The sequence below is a fragment of the Pollicipes pollicipes genome, unplaced genomic scaffold, assembly GCF_011947565.3.
Source record: "Pollicipes pollicipes isolate AB1234 unplaced genomic scaffold, Ppol_2.1 Scaffold_6138;HRSCAF=7277_pilon_pilon_pilon, whole genome shotgun sequence".
In the NCBI taxonomy this organism is placed as follows: domain Eukaryota; kingdom Metazoa; phylum Arthropoda; class Thecostraca; order Pollicipedomorpha; family Pollicipedidae; genus Pollicipes; species Pollicipes pollicipes.
Window position 1 is genome coordinate 18,863,945 of NW_023596818.1, and position 17,177 is coordinate 18,881,121.

At 58.0% G+C, this 17,177-nt stretch overlaps 1 protein-coding gene across 2 annotated transcripts; it reads left to right on the forward strand.

Moving 5' to 3' along the window:
- The first annotated feature begins 746 nt into the window (after positions 1-746).
- On the forward strand, positions 747-16,721 carry LOC119105791 (uncharacterized). 2 transcript variants are annotated; one of them, XM_037229311.1, is made up of 4 exons: positions 747-963; positions 12,706-12,876; positions 13,665-13,781; positions 15,179-16,721. In XM_037229311.1, exons 1-4 carry the CDS (start codon positions 847-849, stop codon positions 15,251-15,253), a joined length of 480 nt encoding a protein of 159 aa, XP_037085206.1. In that variant the 5' UTR covers positions 747-846; the 3' UTR covers positions 15,254-16,721. The 2 variants fall into 2 exon arrangements, with proteins under 2 accessions (XP_037085206.1, XP_037085205.1); XM_037229310.1 differs by lacking the exon at positions 13,665-13,781 and adding an exon at positions 13,989-14,108.
- Positions 16,722-17,177: the final 456 nt, after the last annotated feature.

Consider the following 17,177-nt stretch of genomic DNA (forward strand, 5'->3'; position numbering starts at 1 on the left):
AGATTATGAGTTGAGCCTGGAGGGTGAGCCTCATCTGAAAATTTTAAATTAAATCCAGGCAACTTTGCAGCGGTTCCATCGAGGGAGGAAATGAAAATCCACCTGTCCTGAAGGAACTTTTAGTCCAATATGGATTGGATAAGGTCGAAGACTGGCGGATCCGTTTGTGCGTGGTGTGTGGAGTGTGGCACGATGTGTGGTGCTGAGAGGGCCAGGTCAATTACGGACTAGCCGACAGCTTTCCTCGGTGTTGTGGATGCGCAGGCGTTCTCATTACTAAAAAATGCGAGGTCATAAGCATGCAAGCATGTGGAGTCTGTGTGAATTGACACACCCACGCTCGCTGGTGGACATTACGTTAGCCTAAGAGGAGGCAAGGGGAGGGGATTTGAAAGAAGAGGTCGGAGAGCTGTGCGGGAGTGAGGGTAATAGATAATGATATGCGGGTGATAGACACATAAGGAGGCACGAGGCTGAGGCCTAGCTGTGCGATCTTGACATAAATGGCGGCAAGATTAAGAGTATCATACTAGCGCACTTGATGATGCAGCAAATGACCGGGCAGATACAGCGCCGCGCCTCCACGACCGGGTGTACCATTTTCGCTGTCAGAAGAAACCGGCTCAGTCAATGCCAGGGCAGGTGGGCGGGTGTGGGCAACGCGCGGTGTGCGCATGCGCAGCGGTGACGTCATCAGCCCGCAACAGGTCGCCGACGGCGGCGAGCGGCGGCGCGCGGCCGGGCGGTGGCGGCTCTCGAGTGTTGGCCAGCTGGCGCGCGCGAGCCCCCGCCGAGTGTGCGTCGTGTGCGGCTGACCTGTGCCCTGACCCGACGCGAGCCGGCAGCATGCCTGAGGCTGGACACACCAATGTGGATCCGCCGCCGCCGGCGGGAGGCAGCGGCATCCGCTTTAATGCCGAGCACTTTAAGACGACGCCCGGCATCATCAAGATCGTCGAAGTGGTGAGTCGCGCGCGCGGCCGGAGCTGTGAAGACAGACAGCGACATGATCAGTTCCGACTATTGCAGCGTAGTAATAGTGGGTTAGAGTCGTTTGTTGGGCGATAAATGATCTGTCTGTGAAGGGCTGGGGGCCGCAAGGCGAGGCGTGATAATTCTTGAGCGTCGCAAGCTGCATCTGACTCCGCCAGAGTTATTTATATCATCTGCACCAAAGCTTGTCTCGGCATGTGAATAGCTGAATTTGAAATTTAAAAATAAAGTAAAAAAACATCAAAGTTTGCCCGGCCGTCGTCTGCGAGGACATAAGCCATTCACATTTTTTCACTGTCCCCTGCGCGGCAAGTCCAGTGGTTCAGGTTGGAGTGTGGATAGAGAGGCACGGCGACGCAATTTCGAGGCGGTGGAACGCTGGCATTCCCTCGCGAGCTGACCATCGAGGCGGTCGATTGGTTTGCGGGCCGCGGGAGGAGGCGGTGACTCGTGTTATCGTGGCCTATTCTCGACAAAACCGTTACCCAGACTCCCAGCCCGGTGCTGAGCTGCCCGACAACGAGGACCGACCTGTCACTCAGTCAAGATCCAGTCAAATAAAAAAAGGGACGCAGACATGCTCTCAACATTGAACCACCACCAGAGCGCAGAGCCACTCCAACCGAGAAACGCCTGCAAATGTCACGATGGTCCTGTACCCCTGTGTTGTACCCTTGACGTGACCTACTGGTCAGCACGATTTTGCGCGTCCTCCACGCCCACGCCCCGGTCGCCACCACGCGCAAGCTACAGCCGCGTCCTGTCCGTCCGCGTGCGTGCGGCATGGTTCATAGGATGTATTCTAAGGCACGTTTTGTAGGCCAAAACAGGTCGAGTATTGACGCAGTCCCATTCTTGAGGGTGTCCTATTTCTGAGCCACCGCATACGTCTTACGGCCTCGTTTGCCGGGCGGGTGTGGGGAGGGGGAGGAAGGGGGAGGGGGCGTGGGCTGACTGCGTGCGGGCTAGCCAGCGCCTCTCCGCGGTGCGGGCGGCGAGGGGCGGTGGAGCACTTTCACCAGCCTGCCATGGGCGGCGCCGCGACAGGCGGGGTCACTGACCCCAGGCCTATCGGCAGACCTCCACCAGGTTACAGCCTTCACCGCCTCTGGAAACGGGTAGCAGCTGGTGTCGAGGACGCGGCCCGGCATGTTTGGGCGGTCGTTGCGGGCGGTGAAACGGCACGGGTGCGACTGTGTGCACCAGATGGCAGTGGCAGCCCGCCCGCCTCGACAGTGTGCGCCCACGGGAGCCGTGCAGACTCACAATGCCACATCTGCTAGCTTCTGCAGTCAAGAGCGAATCCACTACCGGATCTGGGCATGATGCACGATTCGTTTGAGGTGGCGGGAAGGGGTAGAAGAAAGGAATATCTCTGACTATAGAGCCAATTCCACCAAAATCGACCTAAACTGGTGCAGATGTAGCCGTTTTCTTTGCGGAACTAGTGACCAGCTGGCTGCCCTTGGACGCGCACTTGTCCGCTGGGTCGTCTACTGCAGGCTATCAGCAACAGCTGATGTGAATCTGGCAATCCTCCAACGGCGTTGGACTCTTCACTTCGGGCTCCTCATTCCCCGCTGGAGCACGGAGCACTGAGCCGCGTGCTCCGGCGGGAGGCAAGCCCCGCGCGCCGCTGGCGGCAGGTCGCCGAGCCGCCCGCGCTCGACGGAGCCTACTGGCCCAGATCTGCGCGGCTGCAGCCTGCCGAAGGTGGCCGTGCAGCCAGAGCCCGCCGGGCGCCGGCGGCTGGGTAACGGCGGCTGCCGGGCTCGGTTCAGGCCAGGTGGCCGCTGTTGAGCTTCCACACTGCGCTGCTGTTGGGGCAGGTCCACTCCTCTCGTCAGTCGCTGGATCATAACTCCGAGTTAGTTAACAGTCACGTGAGCAGTGTGGGACTCGGATCGTTTGGGTGCTATGGAGCGGGTCGGGTCATGGCTCATTTTGCGCTCAAGAGGGATTTATGCGGAAGCAACGGTCCCAGGGCCCATTGCTTACCCGCAATTTTAGAAAGTTTCACGTATGGACTGGCAGGCGGAGTGCAGGGTGCGCTCAGGTTCCTCCGTGACGCCGGTGGGGGTTCGGGTCGGCGGGGTCACTCGCGGCCCTGTGGCTGGTATGGAGGATACTGTGGAGACGGGTTTGGAGACGAGGTAAGCGATGGGCCAGGCATCCGGCCTCTGACCCGCCCGGTCGCTCGGCAGGCCTAGCCGCAGGTCCCGCACCACCTGTGCAGCTGGCAGCAGAACGCGTACTTGGGCCAGACATCCATGTGGCGCGGGCCGGTGGTGATCAGATGTGTCTTGCGGGGCGTGACCTGTGACCTGACCTCTGGGAGTCGTCACCCGGCCAGTGACCGACCCGGGCTGATTGTCGAGTAGGCATGTCTGGTAACTCATTATAATGTTAGACGCTCGGTGGCATTGCTTTCAGGTCCCAGCACGCTGCAATAACAAGGTAATACACCGCCATCCATCACCCAAGGGCACAGAGGGCTCCACCCTTCATATTTTGTAACATTTCCGGGGTGCGAAACGCCAGCCCGCCGGGCGCCGCTCTCCTCGCCTGGCTGATCGCTCGCCCGTCCCGCCCGTCCGACCCCTCCCCTGCCTGCCGGCCGGCTCTGCGGCGCTCGTCAATCGCGGTGACGTGGTCTACATACGGGTCCCGCAGATGCGAGGGTCGTTCCGCCTCCACCCAGGTGCAGGTGTCGTCTCAGAGGGTGGGGATGTCAGCCAGGCTGTGGGCTTTCCTCCCAACTCTGCGGTTTAGCGGGTGTAGTGCTGTGGGCTTCCCGCTCACTCTGCGGTTTAGCGGGTGTAGTGCTGTGGGCTTCCCGCTCACTCTGCGGTTTAGCGGGTGTAGTGGTGTGGGCTTTCCGCCCACTGCGGCTTAGCGGGTATAGTGCTGTAGGCTTCCCGCTCACTCTGCGGTTTAGCGGGTGTAGTGCTGTGGGCTTTCCTCCCAACTCTGCGGTTTAGCGGGTGTAGTGGTGTGGGCTTCCCGCTCACTCTGCGGCTTAGCGGATGTAGTGGTGTGGGCTTCCCGCTCACTCTGCGGTTTAGCGGGTGTAGTGCTGTGGGCGGGATGCCATATGTCCGGCTATAAATCGCGATGAGTGAGCCGGCTGATGTTGCCTTTTGCTTAGTATTTCCTGTTTCGGATGGGTGCGAATTAACTGCATGAAAAACAGGAATTCTGTGTCATGCAATGCTATTTTCTTGGGCAAGGTTGTTCTTCACAAACGACCTGCGCTATCAGGTGACCGCCCGTGGGTCGAGTCATATATGAGCTGATGCGTAAAACCTGTCAAAACGTGTTTGGACCATGGTGAACATTTAACAGGACCAAGCTGTTTTGGGCTCTTTCGAGCGGTTCGTGCTGTGGAAATGTTTGTGTTCTCGGCTGTCGATATTGATTCAGGTGGATCCCTCCCAGACGGTGATCTTGTGACTCATTCTGTAAAGCGTAGCGAGTCCTTTCGTCTAGACTATGCTTTCAACCACCATCCAGAGGTGGTTATGGTATTCGTATCACTCAAGCGATTGGCTCCTTCACCAATTCCTTCCTCGTTTCAAATTAGGCGCCTCACGTCAGACTTAAGAGAGACTTGACGCATGTTTGCTGCCCCTGTATTCCCCACGCAGGCCAGCGACTGCTGGATGATGCCCGCTGCGTTGTCCGGGATGGCCTCGGGCTGCGTGAGCTGCGGTCCTCAAGTCAAGGTCGAGCTTGAAGGTCGAGTGGGTGACTCGACAGGGCCGGGCGGCAGCAGCGGCACGCGGCGCGGGGTGGGGAGGGCGGCTCGGAATTACGTCAAAGGCGTAGCCTGCATTCCGATAGCCGGTGGCAGGCTTGTTGCAGGCCATAGTTGGCTGTGATGCACTGAAGAGAGTCGTGGGCCGGCCGTGCCGCTGCTAGAGTGAGCGATCCGAGCGGATGGCGTTTAACAGCGGTCGTCATTACCTCAATGGCAGTGATGTTACCACGACCCGCATGGGGTAAGCGTCATACTGAATTACGGCGTCACTTGTGAAAAGCGGATGGTACCACTTATGTGCATAAATGACTGTACTCAGCCCAATTCATGTTTGGAGAAGATCGCATGATGGCTCTCAATTAGCTTGTCTGTTATAAGACGGTCCACGGTGTTTATTGAAGTGACCCCCCGACACGTGCCCTTTGCAAACAACCGCACGCTTCGAGCTTCAGTTGAGCGAAGGCCCATATGCGTGGTTGCCAACTGCGAGGCCTTCCACGCGCGGGCGGCTCTGGGTCGTAACCGGTACCCGTGGGGCAGCATGCCGAACATGCCGTCCACGCCAGGCCCGCGGACGAGATCGCTGCGTGACTCGCCTACATTCCCTCAGCTGACCGACATTCCTGTGACACTTCTTGGTGACTTGTGTGTAATCGCAATCATGGCCGTGGTTACGTCTCACACTAGCCCGAACCGCTCCAGTGACCGTGCAAGTCTCAATCCAGTAATCTCGTGTCGCGATTTCTCGATATGGTGAGCGATTATCCAATATCGTACAGTACCCGGTCACTGGTTTGCACCTAGGCACCTATCAGAAAAGATGTTCCGAACATTCCGTTCAAGGGCTACATCCGTGACGTCCCGGCCCGCTTTGCGTGCATTGCCCCGCCCCTTCTTGGGGCGACTGACGGGGCGGGGGGGGGGGAGGGGGCTAAGCTGTCCCGCGCTCCATGTAGCAGTATGTTGGCTGGTGGCAGCGAGTGTGGGTTTTGATCCAGGACAGTGCTGGACGCCGGCGCCGCTGTTTCATTATTCAGGGCGAGCCGCTCGCCGGAATGCGTTGAGCGGGTGGAGCCCGGCGCTGAGCCGATGGAGCCCGGCGCTGAGCGGGTGGAGCCCGGCGCTGAGCGGATGGAACCCGGCGCTGAGCGGGTGAAGCCCGGCGCTGAGCGGATGGAACCCGGCGCTGAGCGGGTGGAGCCCGGCGCTGAGCGGGTGGAGCCCGGCGCTGAGCGGATGGGGCCCGGCGCTGAGCGGGTGGAGCCCGGCGCTGAGCGGGCGGGCTCGGCGCTGAGCGGGTGGAGCTCGGCGCCGAGCGGGTGGGCCCGGCGCTGAGTTGTGTGGCCGGTGCCGGAGAGCCGCTGTTGGAGTCCCGCGCATCTCGATCGCTGTACTGGCTCCGGGAATGACGGCACGTTGTCCAGTTTGGTTCAGGTTTCGGTCATATAGTAACCTTTGCTGTGTGGAGGCACTGTCTCACCCTTGGTAAACGACAAGCATAGTCGCGATGTCCATCTGGATGTCGTGTTTAGGGATGCCGAGGTTTGCCAATAATGCGCTGTCGGACGAGTAGGTTACAAGCTGGGTGTACCCTATTCGGCATGTGACACGTTCTGGAGGCATACTTGCCGTCTGCACCTGTGCGCCCTACACTTGCCACACTTGCCAACGGAAACTACGGGTGTGATCAACATTAAACGCGTGACACGCTTAGCGATCACGTGCGCCGTCCACATTCGCCGTATTGTTCTGTCGGCCAGGAAGCACACGCCATGTCCGACAAGCTGACTTAGACACCGGTGGACACGGCTCTGAAGACAACGAAACCCGAGTTCTACGCCCGGGGATACACGCGCACGGTGGCGTCGTCACTCCAATCAGGAACCGCTCGGACAAAATGAAATCTTGAAAGATGAAATAAAAAAGGATCTTGGCTCCCGAAGTCGATGTTGGTGACGTGACCCGTGACGACCAGCATGGGCGACGATAACCGCAGGGCCGTGCCGACACTGCCCACTCCCCGAGCGCCGCACAGTGGAGCGAGGCATGCGGTCGGGGGTCACACCGCCGCCGCCGCCGCCGCCGTCGCCGCCGCCGTCGCCGCCGCCATCGCCGCGCCACCTGTTCGCGCCGCGGCTTGCCAGATGTGCCGGCGGGACTGCAGAGCCGTCACCGCTGGTGCCAGAGCCGTCGCAGGCGCCGCAGGGGCACCACCTGCGGACGGCTGAAGGCCGTTCTCTGCAGGCATGTGGGGTCCCCTCCCCCTCCGCCGTGTAACTGAGCTCCGCCGCGATGGGAGCCGCAGGAGCAGCCGGCTTCCGTTCTTTCACGCCTGGGTAGTTGTATGCGAGGGATGTGCTTTTATGAAGTCATTCTTGCATGTTTGAGGTGGTAAACAGCTTTGAAAAGGGGCAGAGAGAGAGAGGGAGAGAGGCCCGGTTTGCTTGCATGTATCCCTTCTCAATGATGTGGCCACGTGAAACAGTGGCGTTGATGGTCAGCTTGTTGAATATTTCCGTGGAAATGGAGCGTTTCGGGATCCGGGGTTGGTGCTGATGCTACACAGCTGTGTCGTACAGTGTCGTGCAGTAAAATGCCGTACAGCTCCAAGTGCCGGATGGAGGGTGGAATATGGGTAAAAGCGTTGTCTTTGCAGTGTCGCTCACATGATGTGACAGTGAATCAAGTGAAATTTTCTGTGGCGTAAAATGATGCCTTCCAGGCTCAGTAAAGTTTTTTGACGAAACGTGCTTGTCAACGACGTGCAGACGGATGACGCCGCTACATTTCAAACCGACCACGCTGTTTTGGCGTGGCTCACTCACTTGCATATCGCAATCAAACAAAACGCATTCCCCAAATAAGCGACTATGTGTCTCCTGTATTCGCATCAGCCTGATAATTCCATGTATCACATCGATGAAGTCGATGTGGTTGCTCCTGCTAGTCCCTCCCTGCCAGCAGCTGGGACGCCGCCACGGCTGTGTTCGTAAAGTACGCATGGCGCGGAGCAGCGGCCTCGAGAGTCCCTCGCCGCTCTGCCAGACTGGCGCGGCGCGGCGGTCTGGCAGTCCGGCGTGCCGTGGGCAGATTGTCCTGCAGCCCGCCTCGAGAGTCCCTCGCCGCTCTGTCAGGCTGGAGCGTGCGCCCGGTCGGCGCGCGTGTCGAGTCCCTCGCCGCTCTGCCAGGCTGGAGCGTGCGTCCGGTCGGCGCGCGTGTCGCCGCCGCCCGACGCCGGCGTCTCTACACCTCAGCCGTCTCGCTCGTGGGCGGTTTATTTACCCGTGCCGTGGCGCGCGGGGGTTTGCGTGGCATCGTTTTACCGACCATATGGCGTCGAAGGTGTACGCCCCTACTGGGTTTGAAGCTCGCCCGCCCGGCGAATTACGACCATGTTGGACATAAGTGTTAAAACCATCTTGCCTGCATCGCGTCGATGGGAGTAGGGGCACTCGATACGGACAGGATTCACCTCCCGCTCTGCGATAGGGCCAGATGAGAGGCGTGCTCTGGCCGCGAGCTTTGCCTGACCTGGTCAGTGCAGTCTCAGGCGGCGGTCCGGCCGCCCGCCGCCTCCTTATTTGGCCGCAGCGACTGCCGGCGCGGCGCGCGCTCCGACGGATGGCGCGCTGCGATACGCGCCATTTTTAGACCAATGCGCGAGCATCTTTAGGGTACGGTACAGCACGGCCAGGCGCGTAAGTGTCCGAAATTGATGGAAGTGATCTTTTTCAGGCTGATGTTTTGCTCGCATCATGGCAGGGTTAATGTCATGCTTTGGGAAGTGTGTGAGCTATGCCCCCACCCGTTCCCAAGTCAAGTGTCACGTGACACGGGCGGAGATGTAACAGCCGACCGTCTGGTGGCCAGGCGGTCACCGCTGGTAGGAGACTGGGATGTGAGGTCGCGATGCTGTGAATATAGGCATTGTGCCAAGGGAGCGGGGAATTCTGGAGTACACCGGAACGCGAATAAGCGGCGAGGAAGACGTGTGAAGACACCGGGGCGGCAGACAATGGCCGATGTCGATGCAGGTGTTCGGTGGCTCATGTGTCCGGGCCAATCCCGTCGGTGGCGGCGGAAATGTGCCGCGTGCGCCACGTTTGCCGCCGCCCAAGGCCTCGCCACGGATGCGTGACTCACGCCACAACCGTCCGCGGGCTGCGACCGAGCAGCACGCGGTGTGCGCTTTCAATGGCGCGCACCGGTGTCGGCCGCGCACCCGAAGACCGACGGCGCGCCCGCCGCCGCCGGGCCCAGCTGCCAGGCGCGCCATATTTACGGGGGTTCGGCGCGCGGCAGTCGCGGTCTTGCCGGGATGGGCGTGGTGCTCCCGGGGCGCGCCGTCGCGACCGGTCCCGGCCTGACGGGCGCTCGCGCGGAAGGGAAGGGGGCGGGGAGGGGGCGTCACGGCCCCACCCGTGACGTCCGCCCCAGCGGACGTGACGGACACGAACGTGCTGCCAAACACGCCTGCGCGATGCGTCACGCACGTGCCGATGGGAAGGGGGGGGGGGGGGGGAGGGGTGCAAAGCACGGGGGCTTTACGAGGTGGTGGGCTTCAGGACTTCTGTCAAGTGGTCGGCGGGTTGGGGTCGTACATGTGTAGCGATGTAGCAATTCGTTAGTGCGCCTGTGCGTTTTGCGCTGCCCTTTCCCACCGTCTGGGGCGCGAAAGTGGGGCGAGGGGAGGGGGGTGGGGGACGAGCGGCCGGGACGAGTGTCTTTTGAAGCAGCTATGGTAAAATTGTCTCTATGTCGATGAAAGCCCGCACTCTCCAGCCATATGTCCCCGGTGAACTAGCTGGGCCTGCCTTCCCCGCGCTGAAGCGGCCCCTGCGGCGCCCTGGAGGCCGCAGCGGAGGCGAATGGGTGTAGGTGAACCGGTTTGGGCCTGGCGGGGAGCGGGGCGGTGACGTGTTTGTCGGATGCTTCGACCAACCGTCCGACGCCGGCGATCCGGTGACGTCAGCACTGCTGCCCGTCTTCTGCTCCGGGGCGGCGTCTCGTGGAAGTGAAGAGCTCACGGCGATTAGCCTACCGTGCACGCTGTGGTGGGCTGATGTAAGGCTATGGAGGTACAGATAAGGTTGTTGCTTGGGACGCTTGGAATGGTTTTGGACCGCGCGTTCCTTTCTGGCTGAATGTTAGCAGGAGGTAAAATGGCGGTAAAGAAAATCCATCCGAATTGCATCGCGAAATGAACCAACGCCACCTGTGAAATTGCCGTGAACTGTGAGCAACAGCCTGTGAAACATGGAGCGGATTGGAGAGCCGAATCGTGATATATTTGTCCTCATGCTGTCACATCAGGGGGCCGCTCAGGTCGGACGTGCGTGCGATTGACTCGCTTTCTACCTGATCCCACCACGGCAAGACGTTGTGTAATTCTGTGAGATAAGTCTTGATCAAACCCCTATCCACCTCGGCGTATAGCGTGCACATCCCACATGACGTGTGGTGAATGTTCCTAACATCCTCCCTCCACTCTGGGAGCACAAGCATCCAGCACTTTTTGATGGCATCCTTTCTCCTGCGACGTTATGTGGCATTTAATTGCTTTTAAAAGCCCACTGTTGTGCTATGCGTTAGCACACGCCTGGATACTGCACACTGTGCGGAATTTTTATTTAAACTTAAGATGACAAGGTCCTCACCAACACAATATGTCGAGGAATCATGATGCGGAGGCTTTTGTCGTGATCGGAGGAAATTACGGAAAAAATGTCGCGTTAATCGTGATCATGACATGATGAAAACGTGCATTATTTCTGTGCAATAGTTTCAGAGCGAGAGAGAGAGAGAGAGAGAGAGGAGAGAGAGATGAGGAGAGAGAGAGACGAGAGAGGAGAGAGAGAGAGAGAGAGAGAGAGAGAGAGAGAGGAGAGAGAGAGAGAGGATAGAGAGAGAGAGAGAGAGAGATGGAGAGATGAAGAGAGAGAGAGAGATAAATATATATAAATATATATATATATAATATATATATATATATATATATATATATATATATATTTATATATATATATATATATATATATATATATTTATATATTTCGTGGCATATTGAATGGTGATTTTTGTTAATGTGTGTGCAACACAAGGGCGTCGTTAACGGGGCATCCCGAAGAACCTGTGTCGCAGTTTCCCTTCACCAGACGTAAATGACGATCCGGTAGTCTCAGTGGTTTGGCCTCGCAAATCGACGTTCTCGACTACTGGACACTAGTTCATGCCACTGGGAACGGACATGTTCTATTTGGCATAAATGCTGACGATGCTTCTAGGAACAGCATCATCATCGGTCCTGAAAATGAAAAAAAAGAAAATGAAAAATGAAAATGAGATGAAATCAGATGCGCGCGAGGTCTCGCTTAATGGCAACGAGAGCTTCTGTGGGGGCGACGAGGACTTTGTCGCAACATTGTCTAAGCGGGCCCAGAACACGCCTTCGTGAGGGCACTTGGCTGTTGCCAGCACTGAACAGAGCAGCCACGCTTACGATAGCCTCAACTAATCATTAATGACGTCATGCTCTGGCTTGGGGTCATCATGTCACACACGCGCGGGTTACCAGACAGGCTCTAAACAAACTGTCGGCCGCTGACATGACCGACCTCGCATTGGGAAAGCTCACCGCCGGCCGCCCACCGAAAGGGAACGTGTTGCTGTTGGCTCAAACCCCAACGTTGCCTTTCTGCCCGCTGGGCGGCGAACACGCCTGCAACGCCCGGCGGAGCCACCCGGCCCCGTCACTCACCATCAGCGGCCGCTGGTGGCTTTGACGAGGACGGAAGTGCGGCGCTGGGACGGCGACCGCGACGTCTGACGCCACCGAACACCAGCCTCCACGTCTGCCGTCTTAGGACCTGGTTCGAAAGAGCGAGGCGGCGCGGTGTCCGCCGCCAGCGCCCCACCATCGTGCGCTGGCGGCCGCGGCAGACCGCGCCGGCCGCCGGCCGCGTGTCCGCCGCCCGCGTCCGCCGGGACGGTTCAGCCCGGCCTTGAGGGGCTGCAGCCAGTGGCTGCCGGTGGCAGCAGGGGCGGCAGGGGCGGCGCGGTGTCCGCCGCCAGCGCCCCACCATCGTGCACTGGCGGCCGCGGCAGACCGCGCCGGCCACCGGCCGCCGCCCGCGTCGGCCGGGACGGTTCAGCCCGGCCTTGAGGGGCTGCAGCCGGTGGCTGCCGGTGGCGGCAGGGGCGGCAGGGGCGGCGCGGCGCGGCGCTGGCTGCCGAGCTGGCGCGCGCCGCCACTGCTGTTTGTTGGCCTGCCGCTCTCACAGACGAGCTTCGCGCCCGGTCGTGGCTGGGTGGGTGGGGGTGGGGGGTGGGGGTGGGGGTGGGGGGGGGGGGGGGGGGTCAGCACCGGGATCTGCGCGGCGAAGAAGGAAGGCGGGGCTGGCGACTGCACGGGGGGCACTTTCCTGTTCGTTTTTCTTACGGGCGATGCGCATTCCGCGGATGCCTGGCGTCGCCGGCTGTTGGGGGACGTGGATCGACGTTTGTAATATCGCTGAAACCAGCTAACGGCGTGTCACTTTGTGCCGTGTTCTTGACTGGTAAACCAACCAGTCACTCGGGGTATGCTGTCCCTATTGGTTTTCCTGAGCTACTTCCGAGCAAACTGCATCAGCCACTTGAAGTCACCGGAAGTCAATCTTGTTCTGCATTGCGCTCATGAACATTATGAGAAAAGGAAAGCAGCAGAAGAGGCCTAACGTGATGTCGTGATGTACTGTAATGAAAATAACGCGCCTTACGCTGATCAAAGGATAAGAGAAGGAAGAGGATATCTGCATGCAATCTGAAAGCGTTTTTAACGCACGTTCATAACGCACAACACCCACGTATCACCTAGTACGTCCCGTCACCGCTGGTGAAGTCGGGGTAATGATTAAGGCGGCTAATTCGTTCCCACGTGATCTACATCGGCTGACCGGGATGTCCGTTTGCAGGCCATTGGCATCCTCTGCCTGATTTTGGCCAGTCCGTCCTACTTCAGCGGCACAGGCTTCTTCCTATTCGCCGTCGTCATCAGCTTTCTCTCCACCATGGTTTGGATCTTCATCTACCTGTTCTCCATACGGGAGGCGCTGCCGCAGATCCCCATCCAGTGGGTGCTGACGGTGAGTCATTGCAGATCGATGAGAGCCGACAGCGAGGCCAGACCGGCTCCATGGACCAATGACATGGAAAACAAGGCTGTGGTGGAAAGCTTGTTGGGCTTTCCTCTGTCGTGTGCAACACATGTTAAGCGTACAGCGCATCGGCTTTGGGGTCCGATCGTGGACCCGTCTTCAGATAGTTGCGGCTGGTCATTGCAAAATGTTTATGTCACCTTTATGTCACCAAAATGTCACCTTTATGCAACGCAACTGTGTCAGTGGAAACGTTCTGTGGCTCGAGACAACTTTTTCGACGTGCATGTGTGGGCTTTGGTCATTGTGGCTGCTCAAATGAGCTCAGCGTCGCGTCTCGTAGCCGCAGCGGGGTGTCCACTAAGGTCAGTTGGACGCATGTGCTAGGCGGTGACTGTTGTTCGTACATGGGAAAGTGGAACATGTCCGGAAGCGAACGTGCGTAAGTGTGCTCGTGCAGCGGGGCTTCCACATCACGCGCACTCTCTGCGCCATTGTGTGTCCGTGGCCTCGCTACACAATCATCACTGTCATCGATACCATCACTAGGCTGTCATGAAATAAGGCGCGCCATTTAGTGTTGTCTGGTAGTGTCTGAACAATTTCATCGCTGTTTTGCTCCGTCAATTATCTGTGCCAAATGCATTTCCGTGTGGGGAGATTGGCGCGCGGTCGACAACGCCGTGGAGAACTGGACGGTATGTGCAGTCAGCATCTTCACAGTCCTGTACCAACCGCCACGGGGTCTGAGGGTTGACGGCACCGCCATCTTTCAGGAGGTGGTGAACACAGTGATCATGACCATTGTGCTAGCTGTGGGAACCGTCTCGCAGCTGGCTACTGTTGCTCCGTATTTCAACCACAACTTTTACGCCCTGAACATTGCGGCCGGTGTAAGTAGTCGCCCAATCGCTGAAGGTCACCCAAGGTCAAGATAGCTTCCGGCCGCCTGCCGCTTCTGTGTTGCGTCTTGCGTGCCACGCCCGCGCGTGAAAGGCCCGCTAGCGCCAGTCAAAGCCTGACATTGACTAACCCTTGGCCTTGGCGTGAGCTTAACGCATGATTGACCCGCATGGCCAACTTGACATCGTCTGTTACAGGAGCTGATTAACACGTCAATCTTGACTATTCTGTACGCTGTCGGGGTGATTACACAGCTGACTGCCTGGGCCACCAAAGGAAGGATTTTCACCACTTTTGGCGCCAATATTGCTGCTGGCGTAAGTACGAGCGATGTAGGTCACTGACTGACCTCAGGCGACACGATCTCACCTCTTGTCGGCGCTGAACGATGCGGCCTGTGTTGAAAAGGTACGACAGGCTTTGTTGGTGAACCTAAAGCGAGCAATACGGTTTTATTGAACTTCTGCGACGGCGGCGTACGATCCTGGTGGGTCATCCCTTATCGCGCCGCTATCAAGCTTAGCGTTTGTGATGTGCTCCAGGGCACCCTTACGGTGTCAGCTATGGAACTATATTCCAGCCGTCTCAGTAGGAGTTTGAACACCGACACTTACAAACATCACGACTTCAGCGTCACGACAGTGGAACCACCCCCACATGCTCCACACTGCCCTGCCTTCTGACATGTAGGTTTGAAAAGCAGCCTTTCATGTCTCACACACGTGCTCGCACTAGCTTAGGGACCTCATTGGAGTTACTACCGACAAGTAAGTAGATTATGCTTTGGAAGCATAGCGCTGCCTGCCTATTACTGGTAAGATTGATGCCAATAACATCCTGTGGGAGTTAATGCTTTTTTGCTCAGTTTCTCTCGCATTGGTACGAGCCCGAGTAGCTCGGTTGGCTTGCTGCTTGTGTGAGATGGAAGGGACATCGAACTGTTTATGAAGCATGCCCATAAACATGTGAACTGCGAGTTACTGCTTATTCCGTAGAGATGTAGTACATAGACGAGAATCAAACGGCCATAATTTACCTAGCTTTTAATGTTCAGACAGCAACGGGCGGAGACGAGCTGAAGGTGAAACTAAGGTACAACTTAAGATGTTAGTCAGGTGACCGTTTAACCTTTAACAGCATTACCACATATTCTCCATATTTTCTGAACGTCATTCATATCGTCTTCAAAATAAACGTTACGTCTGAGTTCCCACCTTGAAGTACGGTCCGCTTGAGGCAATCAACAGCACTGAGCCAGGCTTCCGAGAGGGCGTTGCTCTGTGTGCTGCTGGCGATGAGCCACGTACAGCTCAGCCCCTGTGTGTGTGGTCTTCTGACCCCTGACCTTTATGATCTTCTGACCCCTGACCGTCGCGCCACGTTGCAGGTGTTCGGCCTGTTCAACACGCTGGTGTACGCGGCGGGCGCGTACCTCCTGTTCCTCGAGTACCGGCAGTCGTAACCGGCGAAAGGCGACGTGGTGACGCGCACCGGCGACCGTTGCCGTCTTCGCTGGACGCTCGCTCGGCCTGACGGCTGGTGCTCGTGTCCGGCCGACCGGCGGCGTCGCAGTCCCATGCGGCGGCGAGCGCGGGCCTACGCGGCGACGCTCGCGGCCCTTCGGAGACGTCCGCCTGCCCTATCGCCTCGCCGGAGCACGCCGAGCCGCCGCCACGGTCTGCGCCGACGTCCGGGTGTCCAGCGGAGCGCCGGGAGTGCCGAAGTGTCCGCAGTGTCGGGAGTGCCAGGGGCCGGCGGAGGCGGCTGGTGAGCTGCGCCGTGTGGGCAGAGGTGTGGCCAGCGCCAGCCAGCGTCGGCGTGGGCGCGCAGGCCTGGCTGCAGGCGCCGGTCGGAGCTGGTGCCAGCCCGTGGCTCGCGCCGCTGCGGAGCCGATGTCAGCCCGTGGCTCGCGCCGCTGCGGAGCCGATGTCAGCCCGTGGCTCGCGCCGCTGCGGAGCCGTTGCCAGCCCGTGGCTCGCGCTGCTGCGGAGCCGTTGCCAGCCCGTGGCTTGCGCTGCTGCGGAGCCGGCCGGCCGTCACTGGGCGCAGCGTCCGGAGGCTCGTGTGGACGGGCTGCGCGCCGCTCGGCTGACTGGCGGCGTGGGTGTGTACAGACTGCGGTTAACATGATAGTGGATTCAGAGTTCAAAAGGCATGTGCTTAGAAGCTTGGCTTTGGGTGGTTGAGTGAGAGCTATTTGATTTCGCTGTGATGAAATTGGAGGCGTTAATGTGGAAAAGGTCTGAGAGATATGGGTTAACATGTTAACATCACGCATCCATGGTTTCACTGCCACATGTTGTTTAGTGATCGTCTCTTTCTTTTGGTGTTTATCTGAATTAACACTTGAAGTAATGGAGAGTGTGAACTCTTGTCAGTAGCATAGTTTTTTGTTCACAAAGGCGTACATTGGTAGCTTTTGTAGCCATACATAATTTGCTAACGTATCGTTTGGATGGGTGTTCCAGGGGGTCATTAACACACTCTTGTTTTCTTCGTTGTAACAGTGTTACTTTGTTTGAGGCCAAAGAGTTAATTTGTGTCCTAACCGCCATATTCTCCCGTTTAGGATTCGTCGCGCTAAGGTGATTCTTTATGCTGGTTTAAAAGGGCCCGCAACAGTTGATTAAACCACTACTTGCTTAAATCCATAACTTAAGATCATGCCAACCATAGCGTTGTTCTGGGAGTGGTGACAAGCTACGGCGTCGGAAGGTGAATACTTGGGTAGCTCTTCGATTTAGTTGTCATACATTATGAACATGTGTTGTACGTCTGTTTTTTCACGCGATAGCTTGATGTCAAACTCGGTCCCTCGACCTAAGTATCGCAACCTTGTGATTAATCACTTATTCTGAGGTAGGCGTTACACTTCTAACGACTATGTTGCACTGCGTAAAAACGAGCAAATAAAACACAACGTAAACGAGTATAGACATATGAACAACTCGATTTGATGTCACATCAGTATGGATCTATCTGAACGACAGGCTCTAGCAGTCATACATATGATGTACAGAGCACATGCGTAAGTGAACCAGAGCGCCGCCCTTGACTTGTCGGTGAAGGCATCGGCGCCGAGCGTGTTTGACAGCGTAGTTCATCCACCCACGACGGTTTGCTCGTGGCCAGTTGACCCCCATTGTCCACATGCCCTTTCTAAAGCACAGCTGATAACGTCCTCGCAAGTTATACATCGTGAGAAACGGTCAAGTTCCATGCAGTAGGACTCGGCGCGGGTCGGCCCGACCCAGGCTCGCTGCTCTGATCGGCCCTGTGGCGGGCTGCACACAGAGCCGGGCCAACTTTGAGACGTCTCGGCGCCGGGCGCGCTCCGTTCGACCGAATACCAACTTCCTGCACGGAACGTCCGCGAAGGCTTAACT